This window comes from Pogoniulus pusillus, chromosome 10 (assembly GCF_015220805.1).
Source record: "Pogoniulus pusillus isolate bPogPus1 chromosome 10, bPogPus1.pri, whole genome shotgun sequence".
Classification (NCBI taxonomy): domain Eukaryota; kingdom Metazoa; phylum Chordata; class Aves; order Piciformes; family Lybiidae; genus Pogoniulus; species Pogoniulus pusillus.
In genome coordinates this window covers 28,214,881-28,236,965 of record NC_087273.1, presented here as the reverse complement: position 1 = coordinate 28,236,965, position 22,085 = coordinate 28,214,881, and the positions used below count along the sequence as shown (strand labels likewise).

Here is a 22,085-nt window from a genome sequence, read left to right as displayed (position 1 = left end):
AAAGAGAAAACTCTACCAAGTCATAGAATCACAGAATCAACCAGGCTGGAAGAGACCTCCAAGATCATCCAGGCCAACCTAGCACCCAGCCCTAGCCAGTCAACTAGACCATGGCACTAAGTGCCTCATCCAGGCTTTTCTTGAACACCTCCAGGGCAGCCCATTCCAATGCCAATCACTCTCTCTGGGAAGAACTTCTTCCTAACATCCAGCCTATACTTCCCCCAGCACAACTTGACACTGTGTCCTCTTGTTCTGTTGCTGGTTATCTGGGAGAAGAGACCACCCCCCAGCTGGCTACAACCTCCCTTCAGGTAGTTGTAGACAGCAATGAGGTCCCCCCTGAGCCTCCTCTTCTCCAGGCTAAACAGCCCCAGCTCCCTCAGCCTCTCCTCATAGGGTTTGTGTTCCAGGCCCTTCACCAGCTTTGTCACCCTTCTCTGGACACCTTCCAGCATGTCAGAACTTATATTTACCAGAAAAACAAAATGAAGCCTACCTGAGCAGTGTCCGAGGTGCCTGATGTCGATCTGCTCTTGTCTCAGACATGATGCTTCTCTAACAAAGCACGGATTGTTATAGGAACTTCCATCCGAAGCACACACGGGGTTAAAACTGTATCCACTGCAGTCTATATTACATACACACCTGTTAATTGAAACACACAGCAATACAAGATTGACATCCAGCAAACAAAAATGAACTCATCTCAAGTCCTGAACAAACACTAGCTTGTACACTAACACCAGGAGAGAAAAGTGTATTGCACAAGGATGCTGAGGAATTCATTGATGCCTCAGGCTTCCAAGTAGAATGTACAAAATCACAAATAGGTGCTTCAGTGTGTTTTTTAATAGTGTGCTTATTGCTCTTGTGGTTTTATTAGGGCATCAATCTCTTTGATTAACAGCTAAGATTTGATAATACATTGCTAGGAAGATTTAATAACGCAATGCCAGGCAGATTTAATACAGACATAACTACTTGTGCTGTCTCTTCTCGAATGTGAACAAAACCAGCTGAATATTCTGCTTTTCTGGGTGTGTCAGGATCCCTGAGAGGGAAACAAAGAACAGAATAGAAAAGAACTCTCATTTCTGTTACACCTTAAAATGATGTTTTCTGTTTCAGAAGCCACACGAAATCAACATGCTTGGTTGCCTGTGTTATTTCACTGAGACATCCATTCATACCTTTGAAAGTTAACAATAAGTGGGTTATTATGCTGTATTTAAAACAAAGATGATGCAACCTGACTTATTTCATATTTCATCAAATTGACACTTTGGCTGCTCTAGATACAGCCTTTTCTGTACAATTTGTGACTGGAGATGGCAAAATGAAAGTGGGAAAAATGAAGCCCTATCATGTGGCTGGCTGCCAACCGCACAAATGTAGGGCAAAACATTTTTAGTGCAAATGGTTTTTCAAGTGCACCTACTGACAGTGAAAAACTGGCCCTGTAATGAGTCTCTACACATCCTTGGGATCTACCTCCCAAGGTACCCACAAAGCCACTAATTATCAACGTGATGAACATAGAGTATGTTTTTCTTACTGGAAAGGATTAGATCCAGAAGAAGAAGTACCATCATGTTTACATGCTCCCACGTGATTTTAAGCCTGATGAGGTGTTTATTAGGGTTTATTATATGCAAATAGGAGAAGAGGAGGCTCAGGGGTGACCTTATTGCTGTCTACAACTACCTGAAGGGTGGTTGTGGCCGGGGGGAGGTTGCTCTCTTCTCTCAGGTGGCCAGCGCCAGAACGAGAGGACACAGCCTCAGGCTGCACCAGGGGAAATTTAGGCTTGAGGTGAGGAGAAAGTTCTTCACTGAGAGAGTCATTGGACACTGGAATGGGCTGCCTGGGGAGGTGGTGGAGTCGCTGTCCCTGGAGCTGTTCAAGGCAGGACTGGACATGGCACTTGGTGCCATGGTCTAGTCTTGAGCTCTGTGGTAAAGGGTTGGACTTGATGATCTGTGAGGTCTCTTCCAACCTTGGTGATACTGTGATACTGTGAAATAAAAGGCTCACAACTCAGCAGTCATGCACATTTAGTGACACAAATGAGAGGAGAATTCATCCTAATTTGTATGGCACTGGCTATGTGCTTACAGACACCTTCACTCAGCCTTAGCACCCAGGAATCACCACTACCTGCACACACCCACCCTTGGCACATTTGAGAGCATTTGTGTAAATGTCTCTACCACGATTGCATCTGTATTTCTATGTCCAAACATCTGCAGGAAGCCCTGCAGAAAATTCCTTGGGGGTACTGGAGGACAAGAAGCTGGACATGAGCCAACAATGCACAGTGGCAGTGCAGAGGGCAAATCACATCCTGGGCTGCATCAAAAGAAGCATGGCCAGCAGGTCGAGAGAGGTGATTCTGCCACTCTGCCCTGCTCTGGTGAGACATCACTTAGAGTACTGTGTCCAGCTCTGGGGTCCTCAAGACAAGAGAGACATGGACCTGCTGGAGTGGGTCTAGAGGAGGGCCAGAAAGATGATCAGAGGGCTGATGAAAGATGAAGACAGACTGAAGGAACTGAGGCTGTTCACTCTGGAGAAGAGAAGGCTTCAAGGAGACCTTATAGCTACATTTCAATATTTGAAGGGGACCTACAGGAAGGCTGGGAAAGGACTTCTTAGAAGGGCTTGTAGTGATAGGACACAGGGCAATGGCTTTAGACTGGAGCAGGGTAAATGTAAATGAGACATAAGGAGGAAGTTCTTTACAATGACAGTGCTAAAATACTGGAACAGGTTGCCCAGAGATGTGGTTGAGGCTCTATCCCAGCTCACAGACATATGTGCTTTCCATCCACAGGTGCAAGTGGTGCGTGTACATCAATCTCCAGCAAGGACCACACCGGCCAGACCTGGCCAGGACATATGCCTGCTGCCCACACTTTACCTGTGCTGCTCATGCACACATTTCCTAGGTCACAGGTCCTGACTGCCCTTACCCACACAGAGATGGGGCAGACAGTGGTGGCAGTTTCTGCCCTACCACTGCCAGCCACAGTGCCTTGCAAAACTGAAACAGCTCCTGGGGCATCCCTTGGTGTGTGTGTCTTGGATTTCCAGTATCTGCCCCCTCTTCCAGGATCCACACCATCCTCCTTCCAGACACCTTACTTCTGTCCACTGCCTTTCAGATCACCTCTTCAGAGTCCAGGCCCTCACTTTCCTGGTCTAAACAGTCTATTTGAAGAAGTACATCACAGGACCAACTTTCCTGCTGTTGACTTTGTATCATGGCTCTTTATTCACTGGAGGATTTAACTTGTGACACTTTTGTTTAGACCAAGCATTACACAGAATTTAGACCTCACTCAGTCCATGATGGTTGCAACTGCAGAGTTCAAAAGTTCAGTTTCAGACGTTTGTTCCCCCACATGCATTTGATTATCTGCCTGATATTGTTAGCTACTGCTTTGCCTATGACCATGGTGCCAGATTTTACATCTGGTCTTCACCTGGCCACTTCCTGCTACAGATGCTTCAACAGAGCTGCCTGGCATGCAGAAGCAGGTGGTTTAATTACACTGCAGGATAGTGAATGGTTGAACTGGACTGAGGTTCTTGAAACCATTATGCTTCATTATTCCAATATAAAATCCTGAAGCCTTTCAAACCACTGAAAAATAAGTTAAGAGGAGGACATGGCTGGGGTGTGATGCTTTGAAAGTAGCAAGACCTCTGCAGAGGCAATGGGGTGGCAGAGGGAACCAGGAACACACGTTAGAAACCTGTACCTATCAGAGAGTCCATGTGGATGCAGAGGAGTCATCCTTGCTTGCAGCTAGTTGGCACTAGACTGAATAAAACAGCCAGGCCTGCAGGTAGTGACAAATTGTGAGACAGAATCCATGAAGTATGAAGAGTGCTGCTCTCAACTGAAAACATGAAAGTTGTTTTTAACTGCTTGGTATTTGTGAAGGAAGGTAAAACCACAGGAGAACAAGTTGCTGCTCTGATGCTGCACATCAAACACATAGAAACTGGTAGCTGAGTCCCTGCAAGATGACAGGACCACCACACCACTGCCTGAAACAAGAAAAAGCAGCTCAGGAAGTATTGGAAAAATCCCCAAAAGAACCTGCTATGAAATACTAAAGATATATTGCACCCTTAAGAGCTACAGAGGGCAGCCAATAGTTGACATGAGGAGATGCCAGAAAATCTAGCCTCCTGAGGGGAAACTCTACCACCCACCAGCCAATTTGAGTCCTAAAGCCAGGCCAACACCAAAGACTAGAAAGAACTACACATGAGGCTGAACCATTCTATGGACCATGCAAGCAGCACACAAAGTATGGGACAATGTGAGTTAGACAGTGTTAACAAGCTAAAATAGATGCCCTAAAGGGCAGAAATCTTATCAGGGGCTTTTACAGACAGAAGAACCTGTGTGGGGCACTGAAGACTGAAACTGGACACAGACCTGAGTTTTATAATCTGCTCCCTGACAAGTGCCTCTTATGATGGGCATGGCACAAAGAGAGCAGAGGACAACACAGGAGCAGGTGTTAATCTGTTGGAAGGTAGGAGAGCCCTGCAGAGGGACCTGGACAGGCTGGATGGGTGGGCAGAGGCCAATGGGATGAGATTTAACAAGGCCAAGTGCAGGGTTCTGCACTTTGGCCACAACAACCCCAAGCAGTGCTACAGGCTGGGGACAGAGTGGCTGGAGAGCAGCCAGGAAGAAAGGGACCTGAGGGTACTGGTAGATAGTAGCTGAACATGAGCCAGCAGTGTGCCCAGGTGGCCAAGACAGCCAATGGCATCCTGGCCTGTATCAGGAATAGTGTGGCCAGTAGGACAAGGGAGGTTATTCTTCCCCTGTACTCAGCACTGGTCAGGCCACACCTTGAATGCTGTGTCCAGTTGTGGGGTTGTTTAGCCTGGAGAAGAGGAGGCTCAGGGGTGACCTCATTGCTGTCTACAACTACCTGAAGGGAGGCTGTAGCCAGGTGGGGGTTGGTCTCCCAGGCAACCAGCAACAGAACAAGGGGACACAGTATCAAGTTGTGCCAGGAGAGGTATAGGCTGGATGTCAGGAGGGAGTTCTTGACAGAGAGAGTGATTGGCATTGGAATGGGCTGCCCAGGGAGGTGGTGGAGTCACTGTCCCTGGAGGTGTTCAAGAAAAGTCTGGCTGAGGCACTTAGTGCCATGGTCTGGTTTGATTGGACAGGGCTGGGTGATAGGTTGGACTGGATGATCTTGGAGGTCTCTTCCAACCTGGTTGATTCTATGATTCTACACAAGAAAGGAGGGCAGGAAAAACCTGAGATCAGGTAGATGGAGTGGGGTAATATGGCAGCAGCCTAAGAGGGGCACCCAGGAGGACAAAGAACAGATCCTAACTGTAAAATTTCTAATATCCCACCACTTAAGCACTCATTCTCACTTCTGCCTTATCTCCTGCCAGCAGCGTGTCCAGGTACAGTGGTCCATGACAGAAGTGCCACATGCAGCTCAACCATGCGGCTATGAACACCTTCCAGCAAAACTTGGGCAGAAGGACTGGTGGATGGTAGCCTTGCCATGAGGCTGGGCTCTTGTCAGCCACCAGCTTGCAATGAGCACTTGCCTGAAAACAGTTTCAGGGACAAAGGGATGCAAAGACTCTGATTATTTTCCTAAATTCATATTCACAGCATAAAAATATAAGGCTATGCAATTAGAAATGTAGGAATATGGAACAGAAGACAATTCTATAAAACAGGAAGCACTGAATCAGCATCATTCAAGTTAAGACTTTAATCCACCCAAAAGGGTATTTTTAACAGAACTTTTCACCTTACTTTACTAACTGTGAGTTATTAATAGCATGCATTAAAACACTATACTGCATTTGTTGTGCTAATGCCCCAGCTTTGATTCTTGCTTTAAATATCGTTAACACTGCATTTTGGGTAACATCTTTGTTCTATATCTTACAGAAAATAAGAGAAGCAAGATGCATTCTTTTTGTCCCTAATTACCAGCAGAAATAAAAATGAGGTGTGCTTCTAAGCATGTGCCTTCTGGTGTGAGAAGGTAGGTGCAGGCTGAGATTACAGGGTACAAAATTGACTGGTTTGCAATAAAAGAAAGAAAAAAAATTACCTCTCATTATATTCTCATTACTACTAAAGATTGGTCTGATTTGGATTGCTGACAGAGTCCAAGGAGATGATAGCATAGAATCATAGAATCAACCAGGTTGGAAGAGACCTCCAAGATCTTCCTGTCCCACCTATCCCCCAGCCCTAGCCAGTCAACTAGACCATGGCACTAAGTGCCTCAGCCAGGCTTTGCTTGAACACCTCCAGGGACGGTGACTCTATTACCTCCCTGGGCAGCCCATTCCAATGCCAATCACTCTCTCTGTGAAGAACTAGCCTAGACCTCCCCCAGCACAACTTCCAGCCTAGACCTCCCCCAGCACAACTTCAGACTGTCCCCTTGTTCTGTTGCTGGTTGCCTGGGAGAAGAGACCAACCCCCACCTGGCTACAACCTCCCTTCAGGTCATTGTAGACAGCAATGAGGTCACCCCTAAGCCTCCTCTTCTCCAGGCTAAACAACCCCAGCTCCCTCAGCCTCTCCTCAAAGGGTTTGTGTTCCAGGCCCCTCACCAGCCTTGTTGCCCTTCTCTGGACACGTTCCAGTATCTCAACATCTCTCTTGAATTGAGGGGCCCAGAACTGGACACAGTACTCAAGGTGTGGCCTAACCAGTGCTGAGTACAGGGGAAGAATAACCTCCCTTGTCCTACTGGCCACACTGTTCCTGATGCAGGCCAGGATGCCATTGGCTCCCTTGGCCACCTGGGCACACTGCTGGCTCATCTTCAGCACTATCTACCAGCACTCGCTTTGGTCTTTTTCTTCCTCGCTGCTCTCCAGCCACCTTCTCCCCAGCCTGTAGTGTGGCTTGGGGCTGTTGTGGTCAAAGTAAAGAACCCTGCACTTGGCCTTGTTAAATCTCATCCCATTGGCCTCTGCCCACCCATCCAGCCTGTCCAGGTCCCTCTGCAGGGCGCTCCTACCTTCCAACAGATCAACACCTGCTCCTGGCTTGATGTCATCTGCAAACTTACTGATGCTGGACTCAATCCCCTGGTCCTGACCATCACATGTGATGATGTCGCAGTCAGAAATAACATTGGAACAAAATATTTAAAAGTCTAGTGTGGAAAATCTGAGGTTTAAACCCAAAAGGAAGGATCAGGAAGGATCTTGGGAAAGAAAACCCAGAATCATGCAAATTTTCATAAAGAGAAAAGTAACTCTTTTGAAAACTTGCATAACAAAAATACCAGAATACTTTTAAACTTCATAGTATCTTTGTTCTGGCACTCCACTATTTAATCCTGCTATTTGGAGTAACTTCAGGAACAACTGCCTGAAGTCCCACAGTGGTGCCAGCATAAATTTTTGTGTGGAGCTGATTTTGAGCTGCTAAAATGACACAAAACGTCTGCATCCGAAAACCCCAACAAAACAGTCCTACAATAAAAGGCTTCTCTGTTCCCCTGGCTGCTTTTTCAAAGTGCTACTCTTCCCTCAGGCTTGCCAAAGCTGTGCCACATTGGGTAAATCAATCATCACATCCCGATACAAGTCAAGACTATGGCAAAATCCTATCCCTCCTACTGCTGCTGTTGCTTGGAGCTGAGGGAGTTCTCCAAAGCCTAAGCAACATCAGTGCTCTGCTGTTGGCTTTTGTACATGTTTGACAAACCTGATCCTGCTTGGTGCCCTGTGAAAAGTAAGAAAAACTACCAACTAGCATCTTCAGCCTGATGTGTGGCTGCTCAGTACAGACTCCAGAAGAAAAGAGTTAGTCTTCTAAGGAAGTGCCACTTATCAGAATCACCTACTAGAGATGTCTTAAAAGCACTTGATGCTTCATACCAGAAAGAAGTGAATGAATGCTTCAAGACAGTAAGCTGAAGATGAGCCAGCAGCGTGCCCAGGTGGCCAAGAGAGCCAATGGCATCCTGGCCTGTATCAGGAACAGTGTGGCCAGTAGGTCAAGGGAGGTTACTCTTCCCCTGTACTCAGCACTGGTCAGACCACACCTTGAGTACTGTGTCCAGTTCTCGGTCCCTCAATTCAAGAAGGGTGTTGAGGTGCTGGAACATGTCCAGAGAAAGGCAACAAAGCTGGTGAGGGGCCTGGAGCACAAATCCTATGAGGAGAGGCTGAGGGAGCTGGGCCTGTTTAGCCTGGAGAAGAGGAGGCTCAGGGGTGATCTTATTACTGTCTACAACTACCTGAAGGGGCATTGTAGCCAGGTGGGGGGTGGCCTCTTCTCCCAGGCAACCAGCAATAGAACAAGGGGACACAGTCTCAAGTTGTGCCAGGGTAGGTATAGGCTGGATATTGGGAAGAAGTTCTTGCCAGAGAGAGTGATTGGCATTGGAATGGGCTGCCCAGGGAGGTGGTGGAGTCACTGTCCCTGGAGGTGTTCAAGAAAAGCCTGGATGAGGCACTTAGTGCCATGGTCTATTTGACTGGATAGGGCAGGGTGATAGGTTGGACTGGATGATCTTGGAGGTCTCTTCCAACCTGGTTGATTCTATGATTCTATGATTCTAAGTCTTTGCTGTAACAGCTTCTAGTAAAAGTCACAGTGGAATAAAAGCAGTCAGAGCCCCACAAAGTTTTTTTTTGCTTGTTTTGTTTGGTTGGTTTGGTTTTTGTTTCAGTTTGGTTTGTTTTTTTTCCCCTTGTGTTTGTTTGTTTGTTCATTTGGTTTTGGTTTTTTCTCCCACAATAACTTCCCCATTGGTTTTAATCAAAATGATTGAAATGGGCAGTTAATTCTCCAAGTTGATGTCTTGCTAGACTTTGCTGCTCAGTGTCCTAAAGAGACCAAACAGTGTGGAGTGGCTGCCACATCAGAAGGCTGTGCTGCCATGCAGTGAGACTTGGACAGCCTGGAGAGTTGGGCAGGGAGAAATGGAATGAAATTCAACAAGGACAAGTGTAGAGTCTTGCACCTGGGAAAGAACAACCCCAGGGATCAGTATAGGTTGGGGACTGGAACAACCCTAGGGATCAGTATAGGTTGGGGACTGATCTGTTGGAAGGCAGTGAAGAGGACTTGGGGGTCTTAGTTGATGGGAGGTTGACCACGAGTCAGTAATGTGCTCTCGTGGCCAGGAGGGCCAATGCTATTCTGGGGTGCATTAGAAGGGCTGTGGCTAGTAGGTCAAGAGAGGTTCTCCTGCCCCTCTACACTGCCCTGGCTGCATCTGGAGTACTGTGTCCAGTTCTAGGCCCTCCAGTTCAAGAGGGACATAGAACTGCTTGAGGGAGTCCAGCACAGAGCCACAAAGATGATGAAGGGAATGGAACATCTCTCTTACAAGGAGAGACTGAGGGAACTGGGGCTGTGCTGCTTGGAGAAGACTGAGAGGTGACCTTGTCAATGTTTATAAATATGTGCAGGGTGAGTGCCAGGAGGATGGAGCCAGGCTCTGCTCAGTGATGCCTGATGGCAGGACAAGGGACAAGGGGTGGAAGCTGAGGCATAGGAAGCTTCATTTAAACATGAGGAAGAATTTTTCCCCTGTGAGGATGACATAACACTGGAACAGGCTGCCCAGGGGAGTTGTGGAGTCTCCCTCTCTTGAGATATTCAAAACCACCTGGAGTCATTCCTGTGTGATCTGATATAGGTGATCCTGCTCTGGCAGGGGGATAGGACTGGATGAGCTTTCGAGGTCCCTTCCAGCCCCTGATATTCTATGATTCTATGATTCTCTTTTTGCCAAGGAAAGTCAGCAGGACATATTCAGATGTTTTCATGATGTATTAAGGCATACAGAAGAAAAAAAAAAATCCTTCATTTTGTCACCTGTCACCAGAGGTTTGACATCCTAATTAAAAAAAGACATCACCTTGCTGTGACAATGTGCTTTTAGAAGTTGCATGTGTATGGTTCATTAACAGCATCTGAATTTCAGGAAAGTACAAAGCACTATAATTAAACCAACCCAAAACTTGAGGTGGTTTTAATAAATAAGAAATGAGAGTGTACAGCCCATTTATTAGGGGCTACTAGGAATAACAAAGGAAACGTGTTTAGCAAAGTGATGTGACAGGAGCTCAGGCTCTAAGAGCTCTTGCTGCTATCAGTAAATTAATTAGATCCCCAGAGATCAGAACATATTTCAAGGCTCCTTTTTGTTTTCAGGCTTCAAGGTGTATGTGGCTTGTTGGAAGTTCTGGGTGCTTAAAACCCACAGTAAATTCAAAGAAAAGGGGGGGGGGGGGGGGGGGGGGGGGGGGGGAAGAGAGAAGAAAAGGCTTCCAGCTTTGTGGAGTGGGCTTGGCTCGTGAGAAAGGCTTGTGCCCCCCAACCAACAGATCAGGCTGCTGCCTTTGTGCCCATCTGGGATTTGCTCACAGATGTATTTTACTGCCTGGCCTCACAGTCTGCGGCTTGCTACCCTTTCCCACTAGCCAACTGCAACAGTGAGCGTTCTTAAAACACTCCTATTTACTGGCACATCGGCTTACAAATGGGAAATGGAAACACTGGAACAAAACAAAGTGTCTGAAATGCATGCAGTTGGGTAAGGGTATGCTTGGTGGAATAAATTTAGGTGAACTGAAAAAGCAGGGAGGTTGCAATTGCAGTTAAGAACACAACCATGTCAAAAGAAGGATTACTTTTCCTTTGATGTTTCTTCCCTTGCGTGCAGTTCTTTCCTCATGCACCCTGTACTAAGACAATCTGGAACTCAAAGCGATTTCTCTACCTATTCAGCTAGAGATGAACCTCCATTAGTTTTTGGTGTCTTTTAAGAATCCCTTTACAGCACAAGAAAAACAGATTTCAGTTCTACAAGCTTCTCTGTGCCCTGCTTGAACACTTTCTTGGTCCTTGCTTCTGCCCAGAAATGCAGAACATGCTTTAAACACCATTTCAGCCATCACTTCACTCCCTTTTTTAATTTCATGGCACGACTCTCTCTGACCACTCTAGAAATGTAGTCCCACTCTAGAAATGTAGTCCTTGCCCCCACAGTGAGCTTCCAGCAGCATGCATGGTGAACTCATGCTTGCTCTTGCCTCAGTGACCTAACCCTACCTTCACCCTCAAATAACAGAAACTTTCAAAGACTTGGCACACACTGCTGCAAAGATCATTAAAAATGCACACTAAAAAATAGGCCTGGATTATTACCCATCTAGGATCTATCTGATTTCTTAGTATTCACTATCTAGAAAAGACCATTAAGCTATTTCTTTCATATCAGGATATCCTGTAGGCCTGTTTTACATAGTTCAGCAATCATAGAATCATAGAATCACAGAATCAACCAGGTTGGAAGAGACCTCCAAGATCATCCAGTCCAACCTAGCACCCAGCCCTAACCAATCAACTAGACCATGGCACTAAGTGCCTCATCCAATCTTTTCTTGAAGACCCCCAGGGACGGTGCCTCCACCACCTCCCTCCCTGGGCAGCCCATTCCAATGCCAATCACTCTCTCTGTGAAGAACTTCTTCCTAATATCCAGCATATACCTACCCTGGCACAACTTGAGACTGTGTCCCCTTGTTCTATTGCTGGTTGCCTGGGAGAAGAGCTTTCGAGGTCCCTTCCAGCCCCTGATATTCTATGATTCTATGATTCTCCTTTTGCCAAGGAAAGTCAGCAGGACATATTCAGATGTTTTCATGATGTATTAAGGCATACAGAAGGAAAAAAAAATCCTTAATTTTGTCACCTGTCACCAGAGATTTGACATCCTAATTAAAAAAAGAGATCACCTTGCTGTGACAATGTGCTTTTAGAAGTTGCATGTGTATGGTTCATGACACAATCATCCCTGGTTTAGGTTGATTTCCTTCTATACTCAGGAAATCCTTTTTTCTTTTCTCCTCTTTTTTTTTTTTTTTTTTGTCCTGATGGACCAGAAAGCTTCAAATTGCATTAATAAAGGATTAAGATACTCTTCCTTATGAATACCTCATACCATATTGTACCTCATATATGATCACAGAATCACAGGATGTTATGGGTTGGAAGGGATTCAAGGAGATCATCAAGTCCATCCCCCCCTGCCACAGCAGGACAATCCCATCTAACACAGGTCACAGAGGAACACATCCAGACAGGCCTTGAAAGTCTCCAGAGAAGGAGACTCCATGACCTCCCTGGGAAGCCTGTTCCAGTGCTTTGTGACCCTTACAGTAAAGAAGTTCCCCCTTGTGTTGAGGTGGAACCTCCTGTGCTGCAACTTACACCCATTGCTCCTTGTCCTATCACAGGGAGCAAATGAGCAGAGCCTATCCTCCACTCCTGGCCAGCCCTCAGTCTTCTCTTTTCTAGACTAAAAAGTTCCATGTCTCTCAGCCTCTCCTCATAAGGCATACCCTCCTGTCCCCTAACCATCCTTGTAGCCCTCTGCTGGACTCTCTCCAGCTCTTCCCTGTCCCTCTTAAACTGGGGAGCCCAAAACTGAACACAGTATCCAAGATGAGGTCTCAGCAGGGCAGAGTAGAGGGGGAGGAGAACCTCCCTTGATCTGCTGGACACACTCCTCCTAATACACCCCAGGATGCCATTGGCCTTCTTGGCCACAAGGGCACATTGCTGTGCCATGGTTAACTTGTTATCCACCAGGACACCCAGGTCCCTTTCCACAGGACTGCTTTTCTGTGATACTGGACTCTAAAATGGTAAAAAAAACAACAACACAACAAACCCACAAAACAACCCCAAATCAACCAACCAACCAAAAAAACATAAAATGTTGTCTATGATAAATTAGCAGAAAAAGTGGTCAAAAGAGGCAAGTATAAACCAACATGCCAGACTTCAAACAGACCAAATACTACCCTGAAAGATAAGTTAGATAGATGTGTGTGCTAGTTTGAAGCAAGGTAGAATGTTTTGGTGAGGAAAAATAGATCACAGGCTGTGAAAGGAAAACAGTGGTGATGTCTACTCCCCTCAGAGTCTTGCTGAAGAAGAAATGAAAACATTAGATAACACTCTCATCATTTTCTTACTCTGGCTGGGCAACATCTGACTCCCTAACCTCACTTTCCATTTGGCCTAACCCACTTTGCTTCTTAACCTCTTGGCCAAACCTCTATTCTTCCTTGGGACTGGGATAAGGTTGAGAGGGGCAGGGGGAAGGTGCAGGGGTGGTTGTGAGCCCCTCCTGAGGGCTCAGATTTCTGGGAGGGGAGTTGTGTTTCTGTATTACCTTTTACCTTGTATATTTCTGTCTATAACTGTATATACTGTAAATATCTGCTTGTATATTGTGCTGTTGTAAATAAATAGCTTCATTTATATTCCCAGAGCTGGTTGAGTCTAGTCTGGGTAATTTCTAAAGTGTGGGGGGGCAGGGAACACCTAAACCATCACAATGTGTCTGAGACTAGGATTTTAAAATGGCAGTATTGGAATACCTAAGTGTTAATACCTACAGTTCTGAATTTCTGGTTTGGCCATTGTGAAAACAGACACTGTAAATTATAGGCCAGTTGAATCTGTATATGTTGCTGAGAAACATTTTCTTTCCAAAGTAAATCTCATAAAATGTTAATCTTGAAAGGTCTGCTTGGGGATCAGTTGTCAATCTTTCTTGAAAATCTACATTATGAGTCAAAACAGACCTTTGACAGCATAGTACACTTATTCAAAAGAGGCTGAACATGCTCAGAATCTCATTTCCATATTTTTTCTGTTAAAACACAAAATATAGGGAAAACTGAGAACAATTTTTAAGTTAATCATAGAATCATAGAATCAACCAGGTTGGAAGAGACCTCCAAGATCATCCAGTCCAACCTAGCACCCAGCCCTAGCCAATCAACTAGACCATGGCACTAAGTGCCTCATCCAGGCTTTTCTTGAAGACCCCCAGGGACAGTGCCTCCAACACCTCCCTGGGCAGATCAAAGGCACTCCCTCCCCCCCCCCCCAAAAAAAAAAAATTTCAAATAATACATTTTCCACTAATGTTTAATTAATAACATTTATCTCAGCCATTTAAGGATCACAGGAAATGAAGCTTTTTACTCAACATATGATGGAGGGCAAGATGGTGATTGAAGTGGGGCTTTGACAAGGTGGAGGAATCTCAAGTCTGGAGATGAAGGGAAAGCCAGACTGAGGGTAGATTGGCAGGGGAGTACCTCTGCAGAGAAGGAACTGAAGATCCAGGGGAGCAGCAAGCTGGAGGGCTGCATCACAGAAGGTCTGCCAGCAGAGCAAGGTAAATGACTATTGTCCTCTACTCAGTACTTATGAGGTTACATCTGGAGCTCCCGGTTTTGAGGACCTCAGTTTTAAGGTCCTTCAGTAACAGCAAATACTGGGCAAAACCAGAGTGAATGCAGTGCAAATGGGCAGAAGGCATAAAGGATCACTGAGGGCATGGGGTTGGTCTAGCCTGGAGAAGAGGGGGCCAAAGAGATGCCTGATTGCTGTCGTTAACAACCTAAGATGGGTTATCAAGAAGATAGAGGGAGCATAAATGCACAGTAAAGACAATAACCATGGAACTGTTAGAATCATTCAGGTAGAAAAAGATCCCTGGGATCATCAAGTCTAATCATCAACCCTACTCTACAAAATTCACCCCTAAACCATAATCCCATGCACTACATCCAAATAACCTTTAACACATCCAGGAGTGGTGATACAACAACCTTATGGGCAGCCTATTCCAATGTCTGACTACTCTTTATGTAACATTTTTTTTTCCTTAATATCCAGTCTAAACCTACCCTGCCGCAGTTTGAGGTCATTCCCTCTTGTTCTATAGGTAATGACCTGTGAGAAGAGACCATAACCATCCTCTCTATGATGTCCTTTCAGGTAGTTGTAATTTGCAGTAAGAGAAATTTCAGCCTGGAGAAGAGGAGGTTCAGGGGAGATCTTATTGCTCTCTACAACTACCTGAAAAGAGGTTGTAGCTAGGAGGGGGTTGGTCTCTTCTCCCAGGCACCCAGTGACAAAACAAAAGGACACAGCCTCAAGCTGTGTCAGGGCAGGTTCAGACTGGATGTTAGGAAGAAATTCTTCACAGAAAGAGTGATTGGCATTGGAATGGGCTGCCGGTGGGGGTGGTGGGGTCACCATCCCTGGAGGTGTTTAAGAGGAGGCTGGATGAGACACTCAGTGCCATGGTTTAGTTAATTAGAAAGGTTAGGTGATAGGTTGGACTCAATGATCCCAGAGGTCTTTTTCAATCTGTTTAATTCTATAATTCTGTGAAATTGTGACTGAACACATGGGAATTATTCCTCAAAGGGAGAGCAGCTCAGCACTTGAATAGATGCCCAAATGTCAAACCTCCCTGGTCAGAGCTCTCCTGGAGAAATACTTTGAACCACCTGAATGAATTCTCCCTGGTTGTAATGCAGGGAGCTTGGACCAAACAACGCTTTAGAGATCTCTTCCAACCTAAATTCTTCTCCAGTTCATTATTCCCTTCTAGATATTATTTTCTTGAAGTCATAACATACTTTAACATATGTTTAGCAGAATGTTCCTTACAACACTTACTAGACATTAGTGTGGCATCTTATCTGAGTATCCAGGAGGGTTTTGGCATGCCAGAGGGAAGGGACACAGACCACGAAACAGTGAGAGAAGAGGATGCAACTCTTCATAAAGAGCAATACATTTTACATTGAAAAGATACTTCACATTTGAAGCAAAAGTGTCATCTGAAACTTCTGTTTTTCTACTGAGTCAATATAAATGTTAAATTAGATGTATTTATACTAATTTACTATTATGTTTGCTATAAATATAAGATATTCTTTGTATTTGATATATACATATTAAAATGTCCTGTCCTACTCTGAGCATGAATTTCTATGTGTGTAGGAAGAAACTTGTGGAAAAAACTTAGCAGATCATAGTAAGAAACTTTAAAACCATGAAAATCAGGATAATTTGGAAGTCTTACTATGCATATAATTAACCCAGCCTAATCCACAGGTAAATTTATGTTATCAGCTTCTATGCTGATGCTTAAAATTGTAATTTTAAGAGAACTTAGTTATTCAGCTCTTAAAAGGCTGCAAATGATACTTTCTGTTTCCACCATATGCAGTAACTAAGGCATCATCTTGTTTAGAAGCTTTACCAAATGACACTGAGGGTCACTTATCCAAGTTTAAACAAAATAGTATTACAAATATTTCTATACACTGCTGTCATGGAAGAAAGCACTGATTTAAGTGCTACACTGATAAAAAGGGGGTTACAACCACAGCTGCTTACATTTGTTTTGCATTCACAGGATCACAGGATGTCAGGAGTTGGAAGGGTCCCAAAGAGATCATCGAGTCCAACTTCCTTCCCACAGCAGGACCATACAATCTAGCTCAGGTCACAGAGGAACACATCCAGACAGGCCTGGAAAGTCTCCAGAGGAGACTCCACAACCTCTCTGGGGAGCCTGTTCCAGTGCTCTGTGACCCTTACAGTAAAGAATTTTCCCCTTGTGATGAGGTGGAACCTCCTGTGCTGCAGCTTACATCCATTGCTCCTTGTCCTATCCCAGAGAGCAAGTGAGAGGAGCCTGTCCATCCCCCCCGACTTCCAACCTCCAGCCCTCAGGTATTTATAAACATTTCTTAAATCCCCTCTCACTTTTCTCTTCTCCAGACTAAAAAGCCCCAGGTCCCTCAGCCTCTCCTCATAAGGCAGTGCTCCAGTCCCTTAATCATCCTCGCAGCCCTCTGCTGGACCTTCTCCAGCAGATCCCTGACCCTCTTAAACTGGGGAGCCCAAAACTGAATGCAATTCATACTGTATTGTTTTAAGTGTTTCAATATTGTGGGCACACTATCCTCTGGCTGCGTTCTGGTAGGATGAACTGTCTATCTCTACCACATGAACAATCACTAGAGCTGATGAGTTCAGTGTGCTAAGGGAGAACTGCCATCTGGACACCCCAGAGCATATCAACAGCAAACCATATGAGTTTGGGTTGGTATCCTACAGGATTTGCCTCATCAGCTCTAGGTGGTTTCAAGCTTCATGCTGCCACTTCCATCTCCTCTTCTAAACCAGACTACATTTCCAGTTCAAAATTCTAGCAGGAAACAGACAAACACCCTTATCGTGCCTATGTCTTTAGGCTTCTGGCCAGTCTCCCACATGCCCAAAGTTTAAATTTACCAACCTCTCACCTAGTGTTCCACCCTTGAACACATTTTATTACAGGTAAATTGCTTCAACAAAGAATGGAAAGGTTCTGGTCAGAGAGACATTATGATGAGCAGGGCAGAAAGGGAGGTACTGATGAAGCTGGAACACAAACCCTGTGAGGAGATGCTGAGGGAGCTGGAGGAGACTCAGGGGGGACCTCACTGCTGTCTACAACTACCTGAAGGGAGGTTGTAGCCAGGTGGGGGGTGGCCTCTTCTCCCAGGCAACCAGCAATAGAACAAGGGGACACAGTCTCAAGCTGTGCCAGGAGAGGTACAGGCTGGATGTTAGCAGGAAGTTCTTGCCAGAGAGAGTGATTGGCTGCCCAGGGAGGTGGTGGAGTCACCATCCCTGGGGGTGTTCAAGAAAAGCCTGGATGAGGCACCTAGTGCCAGGGTCTAGATGACCAGACAGGGCTGGGTTATGCGTTGGATTGGATGATCTTGGAGATCTCTTCCAAGTTGGTTGATTCTATGATCAGTCTCAAGCTGTGGCTTTTACCATGAAATACACAGCCTGTGCTTCAGTTTTGTTGCTAAATGGGACAAAACCCTTCAGTCAATCTGTGTGAAACTTGTCAGCATCTGTTACCACAGACCTACAGAAAACCACCTCACAGGTGTGATGGTTTGGGGGTTACCCCGCCCCCCCACACTTTTGTATTTGCCCCAGCTAACTCAGACGGACCCTGGGAATATAGATGAAGCAATTTATTTACAGCTAGCAGAATTTACAAGCAGCTATTTACAATATATACAGTTATATACAATTATATACAGAAATATACAAAGGATAAACAATACAAAAGCACAACTCCCCTCCCAGAAACCTGAGTCCCCAGGAGGGGCTCTCAAACCACCCCAACACCTCCCCCCGGCCCTCTCAACCTTACCCCAGTTCTCAGGAAGAAAAGAGGTGCAGCCAAGAGGTTAGGGAGCAAGGTTAGTAGGAGCAGGGTTAATGAGATGTGACCAGGTCTAAGGCCAAAGCAAGAGTGAGTGACAAAATGGAGAATGTTTACTTCTTCTTCCCAGAGTTCTCAGCGTAACTGTGAGAGAAGTTGACACCATGTTTTCATTTCACTGCCCGTTATCTAGTTCTGTTACCAAAACATTCTAGCTTGCTTCAAACTAGCACAATCCACCCCTGTCTACTTCGCTCAGCAATACGGCAAAGTACAAACTGGTGCAACTTAAGACCAGTGCATCTGCATGTGATGTTCTCTGCTCTTCAAAAGCCTGCCCAGAAACTATCGACACTTTAAAATATTGTGCTAGTTTGAAGCTGGCTAGAATGTTTTGGTGAGAGGAACTAGATTACAGGCTGTGGAAGGAAAACAATGGGGATATCTACTTCACTTATAGGCTTGCTGAGAGGTGTAAGAACAAGAATCCAAACATAGATAAGGCACTTCTGCTGGGGAGCTCGGAGCTGCATTTTTCTCTCTCTCTAGCCTCTCTGCCATCTCTCTGATTAGTCCACTTTGCCTCCTAACCTCTGGCCGAACCTCCATTCTTCCTTGGGAATGGGGTAAGGTTGAGAGGGGTGGGAGAAGGTGGAAGGGTGGTTGGGAGCCTCTCCTGGAGACTCAGGTTTCTGTTGTGTTTGTGTATTACCTTTTACCTTGTATATTTCTGTCTATAACTGTATATACTGCAAATATCTGCTTGTATATTGTGCTAGCTGTAAATATAAGCTTCATTCAAAATTTCCAGAGCCAGCTGAGTCTAGTTTGGGTGATTTCCAAGGTGTGGGGGGGTGGGGAACACCCAAACCACCACAAATACAGGTTATGGAGTTTCTTTCTCCGGTGACTTTCAAGACCTGCCTGGACACATTCCTGTGTGACCTGCACTAGATTATGGTCCTGCTCTGGCAGGGGTGTTGGACTTGATGACCTCAGAGGTGTCTTCCCACCACTAACATCCTGCAATAAGTTGTGTGAGAAAACAGAAAGTCCAACAACTAACCCTTACGTTTTTGTGATGTTTCTTCAACCTGAGTTATTTTTTCATTTATATAAGAAAATAATGTCCTGATTTAAACACAGCTGAACACTAATTCTGTAAGCACAGTGTGCTGTTTGTGACACCCACCTCCTCAGACTTTATTTCTTTTAGTCAGTCCACTTCAAATGACAGTTGAGGATTTTTTAGAGGCAGTGGAAAATGCGTTTTTTTGCATCCAATTTACTATCAGTTGTAACTATTTCTGGTTTAGATAGATGCTTCTGAGAAATCAAACAGAATGAAGATGCAAATCTAAATCTCTGTGTAAAGCCTGAATTCTTCAGACTATGTCTGATCTCGTGTAATAAAAGCATATGCAGCAACTTTGATCAGAGGCAGCTGTAACACTTTAATGACAAGCATGAAAACTAAAAACCTGTCACTTTTTCAGAGGAAAACGAGGTTTAAGGACAAAGACACTTTGACATCTCTAAATCAAAATTTCTAGTACATCCCCACAGCATAAACCTGAACTTGTTTAAATTTGCTTTTAAAGCGCACCAAGATCTGGCAGCTACACAGAATCTCAGAAAAAAATTTAGTCTTGAAGGGATGTGCAGAGGTCATTTAGCCCAAGTCCATGCTCAAAGCTGGCTCACAGTTGTGTCTGACCAAGTGTTGTGGAGGGCCTGTAGGCCCGAAAAGAGGCTTATTTATGCCTTGCCCTGCCTGGACATGTTTTTCTGCCAGGACCCCTGTTTGTAAACAAGCTGTGTAAGCCCCACACACCCAGCTCCTGTCTCCCTGGTGTGAGTCTATGTGATCCCCACATGTGGGAAAGTCCAGGCAAGTGGCTTTTGCCTGTTATGGTAAGGTTTGGCTGCCTGCCAACCTGATTGGTCATTCTAGTGGCCAAGGAGCGATTAATCTCGGCCCACGTTCAATAAATAGGGGTGCACAGGTAAACAAAGTGCTCAGACCCACTCACAGCTTAGACTCCATTGCATAGCTCCAATGCTCAGAGGCTCAGACCCACATGCTCTGACCCATTTGCAGCTGCCTGCCTGCATACCTTAGTTGCAGAGCTCACTGAAGCCTGCCTATATATATATATATATATGTGGAGCCTATAGTCTCCTAGCCAGCGGTGCACACTTGCACGCCACGGTGTTATCAAGACCAGATCCTGTATTGCTTGCCTTTATCTATGGAGCTCAGACTCCCAGCAGCCATGCACATCCTGCATGCCTGCTGCCTATCATTGCCTGGTAAGCACCACTGGTCACTGAGTTACCAGGAAGCAGACTCTGGATTGTCTGCATGCTATTGGCCTGTCTGGCCAGCTTTAGATCATGCTGAGACTGCATGACATCCTACTCCTGCACCTGAGATCCTGCCTACGTATCCCTGGACAGAGCATCCAGAAGAAGCCAGGAGACAAGGGCAGAGATTGCATCCCTCACCAGGAGAACTAGGTCAGAGACCATCATTTCCCCAGAAGCTGGGAAGATTCATCCTTTCCCCTCAAGCCATGAGGATTCCAGCCTCAAAGTCCATGGGCAAAGATACCCTGAAGTTTGGACACTGGCATAGGCTGTGACATAGCCCCGGAGGATGATTATTAATTAATAAGAGTTGAGAGTAAATGCTTAAATGCCTCTGTAATATAAGTTGCCTCTGCCATAGAGCAGAATCAGTTTCCAGCTCGCTCTGCTGGGCAAATAGTGTATAGATCCCAAACGGTATTTGCCGTGGGGAAAGCTCCTCTCTCTGTTTATAGTTTGAATGTTTGCTAGTTAATTAAGAAGTCACTGTACATATTCTATCCTAGAATGTTTTCATAACCATCTAGAACATTTTAATATTAATATACAGTGGTTGGGGGTGGCAAGAGTTCAGAATATTGAGTTTAATAAAGATAATATTTTTATATGATATTATCTCACCCCAATTAATTTCTCCCCTCCGCCACAATTGGCGTAGGCGGCAGAATCCCCCTCCGCGACACCAAGATCAGCCCATCTCCACAGATGAAAACTCCACTGCCTTACCAGACATCTTGTTCCAGTGTCCAGCCACCCTCACGGTGGAAATGATTTCCCTTATGTCAGATCAGAATGTTCACTGCTGTGACACGTGCCTGTGTCATATAGACTCATGCTATATCACTGTGCGCCTCCGAGAAGAAAAGGACTTGCTCAGACATCACCAAGTCCAGCTCTAAAAATCAGGAAGCACCAAGTGGTCTCGCTCCTTCTTTTTGTTTCAAGAATTATCCTGCAGTTGTCACTGAAACTAACAGGTGCCATCCATCTATTTTTTGCATAAGACTCCTACTTCTTTCCAGCCCAAAACAAGAGTTGCAGTCCATATGGAATAAAACTGTCTCTAGTAGGGTCTTTCCTGGGGGAAAATCTGCCTATTCTGTGCTACAGGGTGCTGTGGCTCACCTGTTGGCCCATCCAGGGTGTCTCTCATCAGTGCCAGCTCCTTTATCTCAAGCCACTCAATACCTTATGGCATGGATGTCTCCTCCTCCACCAATTCACAAATTATTTAATCCATAATTTAGTTTCTTTATTCACAAAGCAGGATTACAGATACTGTTTTGCTTCTCGGGTGCACTCGGGGAAGGAAGGGATGCTGTTTGTGAGGTCTCAGATTGCACAGCTTGGAGAAGAGGATGAAAAAATGCAGAATTGTATATTCACTGTGAGTATCAGACAGCATCTCAGCAACATGGGTTGGGACTATCCACACATCAGGAGTCAGTTCAGCTAACTCATTCAATTACTAGCATAAGGTAAAATCCTTCTCAATACCTTCTGTAATTACATGGATCACTTTATTAAGTGTTTTAACACCACAGAGTGCAAGCAAGGACTATCTAGGCCCAGGAAGTCTACTTAAATGGAACTAAATGCACA

At 45.3% G+C, this 22,085-nt stretch overlaps 1 protein-coding gene across 2 annotated transcripts in view; it reads right to left on the bottom strand.

The window, feature by feature from the left end:
- TMEFF1 (transmembrane protein with EGF like and two follistatin like domains 1) overlaps nucleotides 1-22,085 on the bottom strand; it is a 175,358-nt gene that overhangs the window by 12,946 nt on the left and 140,327 nt on the right. For both annotated transcript variants that reach the window (XM_064150063.1, XM_064150064.1), the window contains exon 6: nucleotides 500-648. In XM_064150063.1, coding sequence (XP_064006133.1) covers nucleotides 500-648 — 149 coding nt within the window. The remainder of the gene's footprint in view (nucleotides 1-499; nucleotides 649-22,085) is intronic.